We start from the raw sequence: 14231 nt of genomic DNA, 5'->3' as shown, positions 1-14231 counted from the left end.
GATGTACCAAGGTGTGAAAACTGTATAAAGAAGTATTGTGGTATTGTCCTGAAGTAGTTATTTGTGATGCCTGCTTGAAGTGTATTGAGCACTAATTCAGAAGAAACTAAGGGAGGACTGGGAATGTGGTTAGGACATTAATCTTCTTCAAGCTTCACCATAAGCCTCTTGCTTGGGAGGAAGAAGGAACATGGGATATTAATCCTTCTCAAAATCAGTTAAGATCTGGGGAGAGTTAGAAAGGCTCTGAACCTCTGTAATTGTGTGATTGATGCATCCAAAGCCACAGAGAGCACTGTATGGGAGACTTCCTGCAAAATAGACAGGAAAAGTCTACCATATAATGGTCCAAGCTGTGTCTCTTTGTTAATTTTAGAGAAACAATAACCTACTTTACCAGAAAAGCAGAATGGCAGTACTTGATGATGGAGAGTTTTTTGCCTGTTGTAGTTATTTAGGACATTTTAATTAATTAAATTTGGTAATTAATACTTACTACTAATGCATGTGCTAATACATGATGATAATGTTTGGGAGTAGGAAAATAAGAGTTGCAATCTAGATTATTGCTCGTAATAAAGTCTTTCCTATTCTTGTCCACAACAAGAAGCGGTGATGCATAACTATGTAAAAGTAGAGGAGAATATTTGATAGCTACTGGTTTCTGTTTAATCTGCCCAGAGGATCTATGATTTGACTTTTAAAATCAGACATAAGAAATTGTAAACAGCATATGAAATAGTAAAAATTGCTTTTAAGATGGCTGTTAACGTATTATGCAAGAGTTCTTGGTTATCTCCTGTGCTTCATGCTCTAAGTCTACTGTAGTAATAGACAAACTCATTGTATGAAAGATTATGAATATTTCAGGGGGTGAAGACTTATTCCTCTCTTGTTTCCTCTCTCATTTTAAGCCTGCCTGAAAACTGTTCAGTTTAATTTTGGCATCTGTAATTTGAACTGTTATACCACTTGGCAACTATGCTGTAGAACTGTAGGAAAGGTGGGGGTTTTTTAATTTGTTTTACCTTATTTTAAACCTTACTTGTACTGTGGAGAAAAGTGGACAGATTTTTTATTCCCTTTTTCTGATCTCTAATTTGTATACACTGGTATATAACCTTAATTTTTTTCCCCTCATAATAAATGTGACTCTGGATTCTCCTTTAAGAAGCATTTTTATTAGTCCATGCCTTTATGGCCTTTCCTTCATTTTTTCTATGTCTAAAACTGGCCATTATTGACTTAAATTATACTTAGGCTTTCTGCATTTTTCTCTCTAATATTTGTTACTATTCAGGTATAACCAGAAGTCATCTTAGCTCACAGTGGAGGCCCTGCATTCTTACAGCCTTTTGCGTACGCATTTTTAGATAAGTATATGTAAAAGGAGCTATTTTTTACCCCCAATTGAAACTAATTTCATTAACTTACATGTAGCCTTTTTTTTAGATTTCAGAACTCCTAACCAAAAATTATTCCCGTGGGAAACTTATTACCTCGTGTTTGGTTTTCAATGGTACTGTTAGTCATATCAAGATATATCAATTTTCTCTATGTTTTCCTGATTTTAACATCTGTTACAGATTTCATTAAGTCCCTGTTCACTACCTATGATCTCATTATGTAGAATTCACAGTATAAAGAAGCTAAATGTGTTATCTGAACCTGTTCCTTTACCATTTAAACTGAAAATCTTGACATAGGTTTTGCCCTACATGGCAAACACAACCATGTGTTGGTTTATGATTTTTTGGTTTTTTAAATCTCTTTTAAAGCAACTTTCTAAGCCTGTTTTCATTTTATATCTCAGTGTTCTGATTTCTCTTGGACTAAAAACTTACCTTTGAGATATCTGTTCCTATGGGGTTCCAGCTTACCTTTTTACAAGGCTCTGGTTTCCCACCTCTCCCAGTTCAGCAGTTCTGGCCTTGAGCTGGAGTATGTGGACAATGAGGTGCACACAGTGTTTGCAGAAAGTTACATACACACCAGCTTGGGAGAAGACAATCTGTTCTCTACAGAGTGTGTTGTGCAGTAAGCTATGTTGTGTCAATCTTGTCTAATCTTGTGGTCTTCTAACACTACTGCTTAAAATAATTTCTGGTAGCTTAGCCTTTAAGAAAGGATTACTTATTTTTTTTCTTTAGTGGTCTAACTGAAGTCCCCTTTTTATTTTTCCCACAAGGATATTGAAAACTTGGACTTTTTGTTAGTGGATATGTTTCATATTTCATGTGATGCTGTTGCTGTCATGATTACTGTCAATTCCTGTCCGGGTTTTTTTTGAGAAGTGGAAATGAGGATGAGAAATTGTGTGGTCATTTAATTTGGTTGCCTAAAACCATGGCTGTAGTCATAGTACCTACATCATTCCTAGTTTAGTTTCAAACACTTCATAATATTTAAGCCAAGAAGTATAGTCATGCTTCCTGAAAACTGTGTGTCTATTTAGAGAAATGCTCTTTCTCTTCTGCTGGAAAGCTGCTTTGAGACTCTTTATAAAAAAGAGTTACTTTAAAATGTTCATGTTCCTTAAGGTAGAGTAGTGTTTGTAACAATTACGTGACCAAAGTAATTTTTTGGCTAAATTACTAGTCTAATGGTCAGACGCCATTCTAGCTCCTCCAGAGAAGTCCAGATTTCTTTGTAACTTGGATTAGTGATCAGTCTCAATCTTTTAAAGTAATTGAGAAAGTTGGGTTAAAATGGAATAGGTATTAGTTTATCCTAAGGGATAATGAGAGATCTACTCTCAAGTAGATCTTTCCAAATGCTGCTCTAGCATTTGTTTTTGTTAACCTTCGTAACCAGAACTTTATATCACGTTTTTAAAAAATTCACCAGAAAAAGAGTTGGATGGCTTGGAATCAAGGTGGTAGAAGTTAAAACTTACCTTGTACCATGGTTTGATTACCTGACTGTGGTGGTTCTCGGTGTGTTTTTCAGTGGTAGATTCTATCATTTGACTTCTCCAAACCTGCTTATAATGTCAGAGTGAAGAACTAGTGAAAACAGTACTGAAGAAAAAGTCTTTAAGATGTGACTTACAGAATGACTTATTCTGTATTATGCTGGTGAAATAAGTGCTTTCCAAGTACGAAATAAGTCATAAACTGTGTGGACAAATGCCCAAAAGATGCAGTCACCTGAAATGATCAGTATTAAAGGAGAATGGAATAATCAGCTATGTACTGAAAGGAGACAAATTGCCATGAAATATCAAAGTTTCCCTCACAGTGAAGTTAACAGGTTTTAAAAGCTGAAATCATGAAGTGGTTATTCTGGTAGCTTTACTGACGGTTTAGTTGTATGCATTAGGGATAATGGTCTTGCTTATTAATTTTAGTAAAAAAGGTAACAGTTCCCTGTTGTGAATACATTTGTCTGCTGATACAGTGTATGGATCTGTGGAATTATACTTTCAAGGATCTTTTTTATTGATCTGAGGCTGATTTTTAGGGTGACTGAAACCTGTAAGGAGTCCTTTTTACAGGGTTTCAGGCACATGGCAATAGAGGACTTTGATGACTTGTTTCCTTTTACCACAGGGTTGTAGAGAATGGAAAGAACCCTGCATTTCCTGAGAACTTTTGTTATTTAGAGGTAAGTCCAAAGACCTCTTAAGACAAACAGACCTTGGTCAGATTTTGTTCATTCAGATGAGCAGAATTATGACAGTAGGATGCAAAGACAGTCTTGAAATTGATGCAAAACACTCTATGAGATAATTTCTGCTTTAGATTAAACATATTTTGTTACTTCTACTGGTTTTTGGTTGAAACATGGAAAACAGAAGTAATTATGATCAGAAGAATCGCCTAAACTTAGGTTGCAATTATCAAAGGAAATAATTCAACTAAACACTGTTAAAAAACCCAGCCAAAGATAAAAAGCTTTCTGGTTGCTCTGGGGATTTCTTGACAAATTTGGTAGTGAAGATGTCTTTATTCTTCAACATAATAGCACGAGGAGATTAGCCTGAGTTTGTCTAGTCTTGTACTGGTGGTGGTGCTTCTCGAGGTCCACATTTCAGTGGTATGGTGAGGCTGTCAGTGTTCTAGGTATGCTGCTGTAGCCAAGTAGGATGAACGTAGCCCTACAAGGCAACTGAAGTTAACTTTTGTGCTCTGTGAACCATTGGGTGTCTGCCAAGAACCCTTGAGTGCGTCTGTGAACAGTCAATGACAAAAGCAAGCCTATTGTCAGGCAGGCTTCATTTTCTGTGCTGAAGCTGGCAACCTTACTGAGAAGCGTTAAAACATGTGTTGGGATTGCAGACCTTTATTTCTGTGCCTGACATAATTCAGTTTTTAGACTGTATTCATATAGCAGAGCTGCTTAATTCTTTTCTGCATACAGCCATGCCAGTTATATGACATAAATTGGTCTTGATCCTTCTAAAGTAGTCTGAGATCTCCACAGGAATGTTGTCTATGGAGATTGTAGGAAAAACAAGCCAAATTACTTGAAAATTTATTTCAGAAGTGATGGAAAGATGAGAAAGGTACATTTGTGTAGCTAAAAGCTATAACAAACATTTCTTAAGTACTTTTAAGTTATGTAGATACTCCAAAGGAAGAAAAAAACTTCACTGCTTTGTCTTCTTGCTGAAGAATCTCACATTTTGAAAGAGAGGTTGACTAAAATACATAAAATAGTGGTTTAACATACTGTTCTTATTGCCTGCACTAGTATCTGCTTAGTATAGTCTAAGACTGAAACAGTTCTGGCATGTGGACAAATAGTTACTCCATGTGGTTTGAACTTCTTTAGAACCATCTACTTGCAACCTCCTGAATCCAGGGTAATATTCTTTACTGTTTAATGAGCTCCTTTCATGGTATTGCCCAAATAACCAGCATCAAAGGCATCTGCCTATGTTTCTGTGGACTCCTAATTGCATTCAGGTTCATCCATGCAGAGAGAATTCTACTGCTTGCCTCCCACCACCTAGAGAGAATTTCTTTGGCACTTGGAATGCACATGTAAAAATAACTTTGGGAGGATTATATTATGGAATGGTGTTGCAATACCTTGCATGTGTGCCCTGAGGCATTTGTCTGTTTAGTTGTAGAGTCTGACTGGTAGTCTGTTAGCTTTGAAAACTTGTTATTTGACAGAAACTTAGCTATGTTTTCAGGCTAATGAATTTTGATCTCAGTGTTAGTTCAGAAAAAAAAAATTGCCTCTGAGAGACATGTCATGTCTCAATAATTGAGATGATTTATGAGCAATATTTATGATTGCTTTCATAAAGGGTTTTTTTGTTTTAATGTCCACGTCTCCTGTGTATAGATTAAGAAGCTGCAGCTCCTCTAACAGTGATATCTGGTTAAATGCTTAGATGGCATTGGGGTATTTTTATATAATAGTTCCCTTGGACATGTCTGTTATATGACAGCTCCTGATTCTGTTATGAGGCTTTGAAAAAATTAACAAATACTAATTTGCTGCTCTGGGAAATACTATTGTTCGGTCTCACTTTTCTAGGAGCCAGATTGCTGGGACACAAGCTTCTGGTTTGGTTACCCAATCTACCACAGGGTAGATTCCTAGATACAAGTGTCAGTGCTGGTCATCACTTGTGTAATAAGTGATCTCAGTTGTGAGGATTTTTTTTTCCTACTAAAATATATTGACTTGTGACTTCTGTTTTGTGTTTGAAAAGTGTTTTGCTGGGGAAACAACCTTGTTAAAACTAAAATACTAAACTGACAAATTTAAGGTTCTCAGGAGAGCATCAAAAATTATATAATAAAGCTTCATAAGGCGACACTAACTTGTAACTTTTGACTTCCAGTGTGAACACAATAAATGGATCTCACTGAAAAAGCAAACATTGTCCACTAGTTAAGGGTATGTTTCTGGGTGGAAAATTTGGTCACATGAAGACTCGTGTCTACTTGAATGTGTTAAATACTTGAACTGTGCCATGCTAAGTGAGTTTGTCCAAAGGAAAATAGAACTAACAAACACCTCTACCCAGGGCTTTTAAAGAAACGTTGGAGCCCAGTCTTTACTTTCCTAGTTAAACTGGAATACTCACTTGAAGGAACTGCATAAAAAGACTTCATAATCAGTTTTGATTTTGTAGGTGGCTTATGTTGTTTCAGTCTTCAAACTACCGTGTGGTTCTGTATATACTCTCACTTCTGGAACTATTGGTGGTAGTTTGGAGGAAGAGAATAGTGTTTATAAATTGGAAGTAAAATGCTTATGTACGTTTCCAGGACATAGATTATAATACAACAGACACATTTAGTTACCTTTTCAGCTTCATATTTTTGGTGCATTTTTTAGTACACCTTAGGATAAAACAGCCTGTTCTTTTGGTTCTTAATATGGTAATTGAGGAAGCAGTAATTCTACTTTTTTTTTTTATTTCTGTGCAATTTGCCTTTAAGTAACTCGCATACGATGTGAATTTAAGAAAATAAAAAAACCTGTTCAAGTTGTCAATATTGCATTAGTCAGTTTATGGGCATATAAATTGTGTGAAAAAACTGGGTATGGTCTGGAGAAAATGACTTGCAGATTTCAGCACTGTCTGGATACTGTTCCAGTTGTGTTATTGGTTGATTTTCACCTTAGGAAATGAGAGTTCGTACAGCAATTAAAATAACTGTTCTTCTAAACCGGAAATCCTTATTCTCACATGCACAGGAAGTGACCAAAGTTCAGAAAACAATAAGACAAATACCATCTTTACTAAAAAGTCATAGGAATTTTTAATAACTTTGGATTTCATTGGAGTTGTGTATGTAAGTATTTTGTATATTCATTGTTCATCTGCTGATAGTTAAACTGTCAGTGATTTGAAGGACAGTGGAATTTTGTCATGGTGCTTGAGACAAGGTTGGGACTTAGAAAAAAGGGAGGGTAGGGTGTTCACAACTTTCAGGTTTTGTCTGTATTAATGTTTGGATAAAATGCTCTGCAGTTTTGTCATTTATTTTGGGATGGTAGATGTTGGTCCCTAAACTTTTTTGGGTATGCATGTGTGCTGCTAACCCCATGTGTTCAGCAGCAAATGCATTCTGAAATATGCAGATGTGTTGGGTTTTTAACACTGCTTTCTCACTGTATTTTGTATAACTTGTTTCTCTATGCATGGTTGTCTTACATTGACAATAGCACGGGAAAGTTGTGTTTAGTCCTAGTTTAGCGATGTACTCAACCTGCGGGAAGTGGAAAGACTTTTTTTTATAGGATAGGTAGATATTAAAATACAGGTATGCTCAGGAAAATATTTTCAATGTAGTATGTTACTGGTAAAGTTTTAAGCTGAAGGATTTATGACTTACTTTCTCATTTTGGTGTTTTAGTAGGCCCTTTGAGGGGAACAACCTGTTTTCTTAAATTGCTAAACTTAAAATAATTGCTCTTCCTACTAGTTAAAACTTTAGAATTGATTACAATAGTCATTGCTATTAGTGCACTTACAGTAAGATATGGTACTTGCCATATGTAGGTCTCTGTTTAAGTTTTCCATGTGGGCTGGTAAATTCTTGCCTTCTTATGGCTGTAAAATGCCTCTGTGTCATCCAGTACTTTTAACAGAAAAACTTCCACGTTGTTTTCTAGATACCGAATTGCAGCATTATGTTTTAGTTTTGTGGATGCTCTGCACTGCTGCTCATCATGTTGCATCTGGTTTATTAATGAGTAAAAGACTTTGATTATTTGCCCTGCTGTTTCCTCATGCATCTCCTCTTGCATTTGTTGCACCTGTGCTTTTGCTAACTGATCCTGCAGTTCATTGTCTTGTTCTGAGTTTCTGCTTGGCCCATTAAAAGTTTTCCCCTTACTGGACCTTGTTTCCAGCTTTTTCTATCACATTTTTAGTTAGAAGCATTATTAGTCGTGTGTAATATTTTATATTAGCAGCATTTGATTAATTTTATAAGGTGCTTTTGGAACAACAACTTTCACCTGCCTGTTTTTGAGTTATTTCTCAGTAAATAGTATATAGTTTTTTGTCATCTAACTAATTTTTTTATTTGAGTAAAGAAAGTATTGTTGTTTTTGATGAAGTTTTAAGGTGTACAACTTTTTAGCTATTTAAATTTCACACTTTATGTTAATATCTTCGCTTCAGTGTAGTTACCACAATAACATGATTTGCACTTTGCTGAATTTTTTATTTTATTTTTTCCCCCCCAGGAAATGTATGAGGTTGCCAAGAAACTTTGCTCCTTTTGTGAAGGTCTTGTACACGATGAACATCTTCAGCATCAGGGCTGGGCTGCCATAATGGCCAACTTGGAAGATTGTACATACTCTTACCAAAAGCTGCTTTTCAAGTTTGAAAATGTGTATTCAAGCTATTTGCAGTCCATAGATGATATCAAGTTGAAACTTACACAGTAGGTTTGCTATTAAATTCAGTCTCAGTACTTTAAACATAGCTTTTGAGTCTTGTATGCCTGGTGCTGGTTCTGATTAATCAAGCATGTGTTTGTTTGATTATGTGTCATGGAGAACATTCTTTCTGTTCTTTACTGGCTATATCTTTAACTGACATTTTTCCATGTATTCATCAGCACAAAAGAACTTGAATTATATGGAAAATAAGCTCATTAATGAACAGCTGTTTAAGAGCTGGAGTCATTCCAAATGTACACGAGAAATAGCTAGATAATAAATTTAGACATTAAGATTTTTTTAAATGCCTATTTACACTTTTGAATTAATTTTTTTTAATACACTTGAGGAGATATTAACAATTACAGTCTGTGTTCAAAGTATGAAGTCATAACACAAATTTTGAGTGTATATGTATACCTTGGAGGGGGATGTGTGCATATATGTATGTATATGTTTGTATACTTCTGTCCTGCATACTGTGGATGTTACTTGGAGGAAAATCTTCTACATCTTTGTGACTGTTATAGTATTATGGTGTTTATATGAGTGCTTTGCCTGATAGAGTGTAAGTGGATGTTGGATACTTAAAAAAATAAACCATAAATAAGTTTTATCTTTAAAAAATGTTTAACTATTCAAACTCTGCAAAAGTAGTTGGACAGAGGATACTCAAATCTTTGATAGTAAGCATTGGTATCCATGCAGATTGGAAGTCCCAGTTGTGTGTTTAAAAAAAAAAGAAAAGCAAATGAGTATGTCTCAGTTTTGAACTCTTTTTTTTTTCACTTCATTATAAGCTTACTTCCTAGTTTAGAACACTTCATATTCTGCAGTAGAAGAGAGCAAAAACTGATTTCTTCCTTTGTCCTTTCTTGATGTTAATACTGAACAGAGTATTTTGAATGAGTAGTTCCAAAGTAATTTTGAGATCTGTTTCAATTCTAAAATAAATAGTATTTTATATTGCAGGTGATTTGTAGCTAAGATTTTGTGCCACGTTGGCTTCTAGATAATGATGTTTTTTTCTTTTCACTTTTTAAAAAAAGGTTGGGTTCTGCTGTTTCTATCATGGCCAAGATTCCACTGTTGGAGTGCCTAACAAGACATAGTTACAGAGAGTGTTTAGGAAGACTGGATTCTTCAGCTGAGCATGGAGGAACAGAAAGTGACGAAACTGAGGATGGGAAATCTGCTGAATTGGTGCTTTATCCTGATGCATCTAAAGTGAACAATAAATCAATGTTAGCATCATTTTGCAAGTCAGTTGAACATTCAGCATTGGAAGGCACAGACCCTGAAAATGTAAAAGATGATAAGGAATGTGGTCAAAATGCTACTGTCCAGGACAGCGAAACATCAGTAGAATTGAAAGATGATGATCAACCTTCCTTCAATGTGTCTTTGTTAGACTGGATAAATGTTCAAGATAGACCTAATGATGTTGAATCCCTGGTCAGAAAATGTTTTGATTCTATGAGCAGGGTAAGTTAATTTTTTTTAAAATCAGATTGCATTCCATTGAATGTTGCTGCCTATTCCAGATGCAGCTGCTTCTGAAGTGTCTCAACTTTTTGTAACTACTTGTTTCTCAGAGAAAGGTCTGAATGAAGACCAAAACGGAGACTAGGTATGGATAAGGGTGGGGAAATTGTTTTAAGAGTTCAGGTGTTAAGAGTTTGAGCTTTAGGAAGATGTATAATTTCACAATGGATGCTTGTGACCTTGCTTGTTTCCAACAGGAATGGCTATTTGAGAAAGTCAATAGCTTCTTGTAACATTTAAGCAAAGTGACTTCTATTCTTTCTTTGCCTTTTTCGTAGAAATTACATTTATAATAAAACTAAAGATTTTCCTTGACCAAAGTTAATGTTCTTTGTGTTTAAAATACTGAAACCTTTATTAAAATATAGAACAAATTCATGTGGCTAATTATGATAAAATTATATACTATATCTATGAATTCTTTATTAGCTGATACAGATGTGCTCAGAAGAGCCCAATCAGTCTGGGAAGTGTCAGTTTGTATTTCTGCTGCTGGTAGAATAAAACATTGCTCACTTTACTTTTGAGATTATTATTTTAATCAATGAGTATTATAATCTTCTAAAATTCTTTTACCTATAGTTTTCCTTCTGTCTTTGCTTTCACTGTAGCTGATATTTCTTACATTGTCTAGCCTTGTTTGCGTATGTATAACATCATACTGTTGCAACTCAATATGCCTTGAACAAAGAAAACAATTTCTATTGTCTTTGACACTTCATTTCCTCTGTAAGGTAGGACTGAAAAACTGACTGTTATTTCTAAAACCCATCTGTTTTAGAGAACATTATGATGTGGTCAGTTCTGCGCTGATTTTTTAAATTCTGTCTTAAAAGTAATACTATTAATAATATTAAAGGCTGTTTAAGATTTTAAGCTGTCTGAATTTTAGTAGTGCAGAAAAGGCTAAGAAAAAAAATTGGACGTTACAAGTTTTTTTTTTAGCAAAAACAATAATTGATTTTGTGTGTAAAAGACATCCTATTTGCTGAAGTCTGAGGCAGTCCTCTGTCTGTTTGTTCAGTAATGCTGCCAGGTGCTTTCTACTAATTTAGAGCAAGAGTAACAGAACCCCCTAGTTTGGTTGTGAGACAATAAATTCAATTTCTATGTAATATTAACAAGACACGAATGTAGTGTCACTTAAAATCAATATTTTAGGAGTCAGACATTAAAAAATTGCTTCCGAATAAATTAGAGTGAACCTAAAGGCAAAAAAATGCAAAAAATATTTTGGTTAAATACTTACTCCAGCTTTTTTAATCAGCTTATAGTCTTATCTGACATACATCACATGTTTTAGAGAGGTTGTCTTGTACTTGTCTTTTCTGTCCTTGTCTTACTTAAAACTAGGCAGAAATGCTTTATTTTAATTATCATAACTGTTTTTTAATTTAAGCTGATTAGTTTTTAGGGGAAAAATGTGATTGAACCTGCAAAAATTAAGTTTCTTTTTGTATTCTTGGCATAAGCAGAATTAGCAGGTAGGGAAAATGCTTCAGTCAGAGTATTCTGGCCACCTCCAGAACTGTGATTGATCAATTCTGATCCATTTGGGTTCACAAAAAAAACACCCAGAGCTTTGAAGTAATGTGTTCCTGGTTTTCCTTAGGAAAACATTCATTTACTTGTTATGATTACTAGCACAGACTAAGGATTGAATCTTTTTGGTTACCATTGATATGGAATTAGTTGAAAAAAGAAATGACCTGCAGCTGAAAACGAAAAGAAAATACTAAACATCTTGCGACGTAATTGTTCTTTTAATGCTCATTTCAGATAACACTTTAACACAGTAAGCTAGAAGAAAATGCCACTAATTTTTTTTGATTGTTTTACCTACCTTCTCTCCATGCCCTTTCCTTCTTGGAAATATGAACCATGCAAATGGTTTGTGATTGCAATTCTTGTTGAAAAACTGAATTCAGGTAAGATTTTCATGAAAGTGTAGGGCATCAGAGTAAGGACTTTATACCTTTGGTACTGGTAGTCTTGATGTAACTGGTGTGTTGCACGGAGTGCTGCTAGTTATCTGATGGTTCTAGGCCTTAGGTGTTTCTGCAAAATGACACTTCTAATTACAGAAACCTAGGCTGCAGTAAAAGCAGTGGGTAAGTAGGAGCTGACCAGATGTTTCTGTTGTAGCCACTTAAATAAAAGGCTAGAAAAGGAAGATACTTGGAAAAGATGAGGAGAGCAATATTGTCTACCTGTGAATGTAGAGCTAAATGCTGGAGATGCAATTATGTCAAAGATGGGATGAAAAGAATGGATGGAGAAAATAAATTATAGAGTGGAATGAGAGGAATAGGCATTCCTGTATTGCTGTGAAAAGACATGAAACACAGGTAGAATATGGATGTAAAAAGAAAATTAAAAACCCCCACTACATTGTTCTTTTGTATTTTGTCTGTTAAGAAACTGTTCTGGATGCTGCAGTGGATTAATTCAGGATGTTGAAGAGTAGTAATCCTGAATAGGGTGGCAATGAAGATAATCCTATAAAATCAGTCTGGTTTTAATACCAGAGACTACTTTTCTTATCAGTTCTTGAAGATGGACAATTCACTTGAGAAAGTCCAAGATTTATAAGACATCACATACTAATAATTAACCTTTGTTGTTTTCAGAGAATTTGGATGTATTTTGTCACACTAATAACAGTATTAATTATTTATTCTGAGAAGTTATGGGCTAATTACTGGGTTTTGGTACTTACCCCTGAAGTCTTTTGGTTTGAAGAAAATGGAAGACCTATTTTTTATAATTGCTCCTTAATATGTAAGTGGCATAAATCCTACACGTGGTGAAAGAAGCCACTGGTGCGACAGATAGTATGACCTCATGAATAGCATTCTTTTTACAAGATTCTCATGTAAGAGATGGAATACCCATTTCAGATAAATTTGGGCAAGTTCGTTCATCTTCTACTAACACCTAATGATTCTGATTATGTTCCTAACTAATATATTCCAGGTTTCGACTAAACTCTGTCCTTCATAAGATGTTGTAATTACCTCCATTGTTCTTGGAACTCTTAATTTAATTCACTACTCCTATGATGAAACTTGAAGAGTAACCCTTAATATCTGTGGACATTTGCAGCCTCCTAATGTTTCAGATACTTATTTTTTTTCTGGATGATGGCCTGTGAAGGAATATGATGACATAATTTTAAAAATATGTTTCTATTAGGAAAAAAAATTAGCTAGAAGTACTACAAATACATTATTCCTCCATGACATGTTTTCCAGTTGCTTAGAACTGATCTACTTATCTGAGTAGTCAATTAAAGCATTCATTTAGTGGGAAAAGATTGACAGTTCTTGCAGCTTTTTCCCATCACCCTCCCTTCTGCACTTTCCATTGAGTTACCTTCAGGATTTGTTTTGATTGTAGCTGTATGGACTCTGTTCCAGGGGAGACTGTGTCCATTAGCTTTAAACTGCTTCTTCTCCCTGCATCTTGCTTTGTCCCCTCAATTAATGTCCCTTCGCCTTACGAGGATCCTGATTTCTGTGATGGCCTGGTTGGAATACTTGAAAGATGTTCATGCTGTGATATAGAATCTACAGACTCATTTACTCAGAATTCTGAAACAGATGGCAGATGTAGTCACAGATTAGATTAAAAAAAAAGAAGGAAAGAAAAATAGTGAGATTAAAAAATCTCATTTAACTAAATTATATCACCTTTCAGTGTGTCAACTGCTAATAAATTTTTTTTTTTTTTTTTTTTTTTTTTAGCTTGATCCAAGGATCATCCAGCCCTTTCTGGCAGAATGTCGCCAAACTATCGCCAAACTAGATAATCAGAACATGAAGGCTATTAAAGGTCTTGAGGATAGACTCTATGCATTGGACCAGATGATAGCAAGCTGCAGCAGACTGGTGAATGAACAAAAAGAACTTGCTCAGGTAATACACCTTTGTGTGTGCAATGTTGGAAGATTGTAGATTTTTGTGTATACTGTTAAAGTTACAGTGAAACAATTGCATGTTTTAATGCAAGATAGTTTTCAACATATCACACTGGAGTTGCTCCAAAAGATACTATATTCATAAAAATTTGGCATGTAAATTTGGCAGTTTTTGCATCCTGTGGTCATGTTTTCACGTGGTTTAGAGCTAGAAAATCTTAACTTTAGGAGGAGATAGGGAAAGAGTTAAGTAGAAATACTTTAATATTTTGAAGGTCAATACTGAGTCCTTGGTAACTTGTAACTCAATGATACAGGATCAGGAAAGAGGAAGTGGGCTTAATGGTTGATCATCAGTCTTGTAGTGAGGAGAGTAGTGTGTCTCCACTAGACAGTGTCA

General features: G+C 35.0%; 1 protein-coding gene across 3 annotated transcripts in view; it reads left to right on the top strand.

Annotated features, from left to right (window-relative positions):
• RB1CC1 (RB1 inducible coiled-coil 1) overlaps positions 1-14231 on the top strand; it is a 72266-nt gene that overhangs the window by 20510 nt on the left and 37525 nt on the right. For 2 of the 3 annotated variants that reach the window (XR_003526891.1, XM_027638608.1), the window contains exons 6-8: positions 8167-8369; positions 9417-9852; positions 13659-13829. Coding sequence is in view for 1 of the 3 variants with exons in the window: in XM_027638608.1 (XP_027494409.1) it covers positions 8167-8369; positions 9417-9852; positions 13659-13829 (810 nt within the window). In the remaining 2 variants the exon portion in view is untranslated. Of the gene's footprint in view, positions 1-3551; positions 3607-8166; positions 8370-9416; positions 9853-13658; positions 13830-14231 lie in introns of all 3 variants that reach the window. The other variant, XR_003526892.1, reaches the window with a different exon arrangement.

The sequence above is a fragment of the Corapipo altera genome, unplaced genomic scaffold (assembly GCF_003945725.1).
Source record: "Corapipo altera isolate COAL_440 unplaced genomic scaffold, ASM394572v1 49, whole genome shotgun sequence".
NCBI classification, from domain to species: Eukaryota; Metazoa; Chordata; class Aves; order Passeriformes; family Pipridae; genus Corapipo; species Corapipo altera.
This window is presented reverse-complemented; position numbering and strand designations above follow the sequence as displayed.